We start from the raw sequence: 3940 nt of genomic DNA on the forward strand, positions 1-3940 counted from the left end.
AGCTTCATTTCCAATGACAACAATTAACACTCTTACAGCACCTCAACAACCCCAACAATCAAAGCCAGGAACTCCCCTCCAAGCATCACCTTCTGCTCTGCTTATTGTGAATTAAATTTAGTTTCACCCATTTCATTTGCATTTTCCTGTGCAAAAAAATCCCTTAATTCCTTGTGTCCAAATCCCACCTCCAATATGAACATTTTAGAGTGTCCCTGAATTATTTTATACAATGAGAAGCTCAACTATTTCTTCACATCCTCAGCTTTGGAACACTGAGAAAGCTCTGGGTACCTTCTGATTTTTAATTTCTAATTTTTTTAAATCATACCATTTGTATCACACCAATTGTAGTTAAGGAAATGCTCATTCCTTTAGCTTTTCCACATTAAATCACCATTCAAATTTTATACATTAAATCTTTGCAATTGAAGCTCTTTCTATTAATTCTCAACTAATTATTTTGGGTGTCAAAGAACAGGCACCCCAAAGATCACCTGGTCCAAGCTCTCCTGGGAAAGGGAGCCTTGATCAAACCTCATTTCCAATTAGGACAAGTAAAATTTCCAAGGAATAATGAACATTGTAGAATGAAACCACCAATTTGCAGCATTTAAGAATGAAAACCAAAAGCTCGATGCTCCTGGATCTGATCTGTAATATTTATGTTTAGCTCAATGCAAAAAAAAAAAAAAAATCAAAACCTTGGATTAAATCATCCTCATAATCGAAAATAAACTGAAAGAGGGAACGGGCAAAACGTTTTCACTGGTAAAATTGAAATATATAAACAGGTAGAAGATTCTTTTGGGTTACTCTGCTCCTGCACCCCCTGGCCCCAGAGGAGCAGTCAGGGAGGAACAAACTTGGCTCAGCTCCCACCTGGAATTCCCAGAGCTGAGCTCAGGTTGTCAGAGCAGCACTTAAAGCCCAGAGCAAAACAAACCCAGAGGAGGAAGCAAAAGCCTCCAAAAAAAAAAAAAAACAAACCCCACAACAGAACCTGACACCCAAAAAGGAGCAAAACCACCCGACCTGTGATGGATAAAACAAGCAGCAGGAGGTAAATCCACTGGTTTATAACATCACACACAGCTCAGAACCGTGAAGTTGAAATTTGTCTGTAAAGCAGCACTTAAAGGAACTTCATTTCTATTTAAATACACAGAAGAATAAGTATTAGAGCAAGAACCATCCCTGCTGTCCTGGGGCAAATCATCCTTCCTGAAAACACACAGGGCAAGTCCTTCTGCACTCAATTCCCATGATCCTTAAAGTCAGACTTGCCTTTGACACATCATATTTATTCCCATGGCCTTTTCCTACTTTTTGTTTTAGTCTTTGTTATTTTCCCTGGCGGGACTGAACCTCTCCCAATCCATGGCTCTTCCCAGGAAGGTTTCTAAGAGCTGTTGTGGCACCTACCACTGGTCACCACGTGGCTGTGGCACCTCTTGAGTTCCTTGAGAGCCCCGGGATGAAAGCTCTGAAAGGCTCGTTTGCATTTTGGGTTGTCCTCTGGTACCTTCCCTGGCACAGAACGATGGATGTGACACCCACAAACATCCCCAGCCCCAAGTGTCCCACAAGGGCTGTTCAAGGACACAAAAGGTACCTCCCAACATTTTGCAACACTCAGAACCTGTGCAGGTGCCCCAAGCCCTTCACACCTCTGGGAACCCCCCTGGGAACAGCAGGACACAACTCCAGGTGCCAGAGAAGTGCAACTCCACGGGAAGGATCTTCCCAATGCTCTCACGAGAGGGAAATGCAGGAAAACACTGATTCCAGAGCATGGAGGTGGTAGGATGTGATGGGACACGAGCTCCAGAGATCTCTCCCCTGTCTCCAGCACTGATATGAACACAGCAAAGTGCACAGGGCTGGGTGTGAGCCTTTCCAGGGAATGAGAGGCTCCATGGGGCCACTCCAGCTCAGCCTGGAGAAGGAAAAGCTTCAGGGAGACCTCCAGCACCTTCCACTGCTCCAGGACCTTCCAGTACTTAAAGGGGGCTTATGAAAAATGGGGAGCAGCAACTTTTTACACAGGACAAGGGGAACCACAGTTAAATTTAAACTGGAGAGATTCAGATCAGATGTTAAGAAGAAATTCCTCCCTGTGAGAGTGGTGAGGGACTGGAATGGAATTCCCAAAGAAGCTGTGGCTGCCCCATCCCTGGAAGCGTCCAAGACCAGGTTGGAGCAACCTGGGCTAGTGGAAGGTGTCCCTGCCCACGACAGGGGGTGGCACTGGATGGGTTTAGGATCTCTCCAACCCAAACTATTCCATGATTCCAGCCCCTCTGTCCCTGCATTCCCAGAAGGGTCGGTGACCCAGCCAGCAACACCCACCCCTCCCCGGGGCACAACAAGGCACAAATAGAACAGAATAACTGCTAATTTAAAGTTATTAAATCGTAACTAGGGTAGTAACAGAACACAAACGCCCTTTTCCCAGGAGGGGAGGAGGGTCCACCCTTCTCCCAGGGAAGAGTGCAGGGCATGGAAGGACCAGCCCGGTCACAGCCCCCCCAGGAGCAGGAGGGGAAGGGCGGGCTCAGTTCAGTCGCGTCCCCCCTTGCTCTGGGAGGGAAGAATGACCCGCTAAAAGCCCCTTCATGGGGCAGAAGGTGCCTTCAGCCCGCTTATCCCACCAGCACAACGAGAAACACGAGTTGGAACCAGCCTGTCACACGCCCACCACCGCCCCCCAACTCGGGCCGGGCAGGAGCTGCTCCCGCCTCCCCGAAGCCGTACTCACCGGGACCCGCTCCTGTTGTTCTTCTTCTCCTTCTTCCTCCTCCTCCTCGTCCTGTCCCGGCCCCATGGGCGGGTCGGTCCCGGTGTTCCCGGTCCCGGTGTCCCCCCCCCCGCCCCCAGCGCGGCCGCGCCGGAGCCGCCCCGTCGCCAAGGACTCGCGCCCCGCCGCGCGCCGGCGCGCACGCGCGGGGACCGCCCCTCCGCCGCGCCCCGATTGGCCGACGGAAGAGAAGGGGGCGGAGCGCGGGGGGCGGCCTCCGGCGCGCTGATTGGTGGAGGGAGGGAAAGGGGGCGGGGGAAAAAGGGGGAGATGGGCGGGGCCGGACGGGTGAGGGAGGGCGCGCGCGCGGGTGGTGGTTTTGGCGGGCGGGGAGGGGGGGAAGGGCCGGGGGGGGGGGGGGGGGGGGCAGGGAGCGGGTCCGTCCCGCCTTCAGGGCGTTGTGGGAGCGTAATTAGGGAGTCATGGGATGGTTCGCGTTGGGAGGGAGCTGAAGGATCATGCAGTTCCATCCCCTGACATGGGCAGGGGCACCTTCCACTAGCCCAGGTTGATCCAAGCCCTGTCCAACCTGCCCTTGGACACTTCCAGGGATCCAGGGACAGCCACAGCTTCTCTGGGAATTCCATTTCAGTCCCTCACCACCCTCGCAGGGAGGAATTTCTTCCCAATATCCCATTTAGCAGAATCACGGGATCCTTTAGGTTGGAAAAGACCTCTGAGGTCATCGAGTCCAACCTTTGGCCCAACACCACCTTGTCACCCAGCACCAGGTCACCCAGTCACCAAGTGCCACATCCAGTCGTCCCTTGGACACCTCCAGGGATGGGGATTCCACCATCTCCCTGGGCAGCCCCTTCCAATGTCGAATCACCCTTTCTGTGAAGAAATTCTTCTTCATGTCCAACCTAAACCTCCCCTGGTGCAGCTTAAGACCATTGTCCTCTTGTCCTATCCCTGCCCTCTGGCACTGGGAAGCCATTCCCTGTGTCCTGTCCCTCCATGCCTTGTCCCCAGTCCTTCTCCAGCTCTCCTGGAGCCCCTTTAGGCCCTGCAAGGGGCTCTCAGCTCTCCCTGGAGCCTTCTCTTCTCCAGGGGAACCCCTCCAGCTCTCCCAGCCTGGCTCCAGAGCAGAGGGGCTCCAGCCCTGGCAGCATCTCCGGGGCCTCCTCTGGACTCTCT

The 3940-nt window shown here is 52.9% G+C and overlaps 1 protein-coding gene across 2 annotated transcripts in view; it reads right to left on the reverse strand.

Moving 5' to 3' along the window:
* The window catches only part of ALMS1 (ALMS1, centrosome and basal body associated protein), a 45050-nt gene extending 42138 nt beyond the window's left edge, over positions 1 to 2912 (reverse strand). For both annotated transcript variants that reach the window (XM_027660529.1, XM_027660528.1), the window contains exon 1: positions 2762 to 2912. In XM_027660529.1, the coding sequence (XP_027516330.1) occupies positions 2762 to 2827 (66 nt within the window). In that variant the 5' untranslated portion in view covers positions 2828 to 2912. The remainder of the gene's footprint in view (positions 1 to 2761) is intronic.
* Positions 2913 to 3940: the final 1028 nt, after the last annotated feature.

The sequence above is a fragment of the Corapipo altera genome, unplaced genomic scaffold (genome assembly GCF_003945725.1).
Source record: "Corapipo altera isolate COAL_440 unplaced genomic scaffold, ASM394572v1 295, whole genome shotgun sequence".
NCBI lineage: Eukaryota > Metazoa > Chordata > Aves > Passeriformes > Pipridae > Corapipo > Corapipo altera.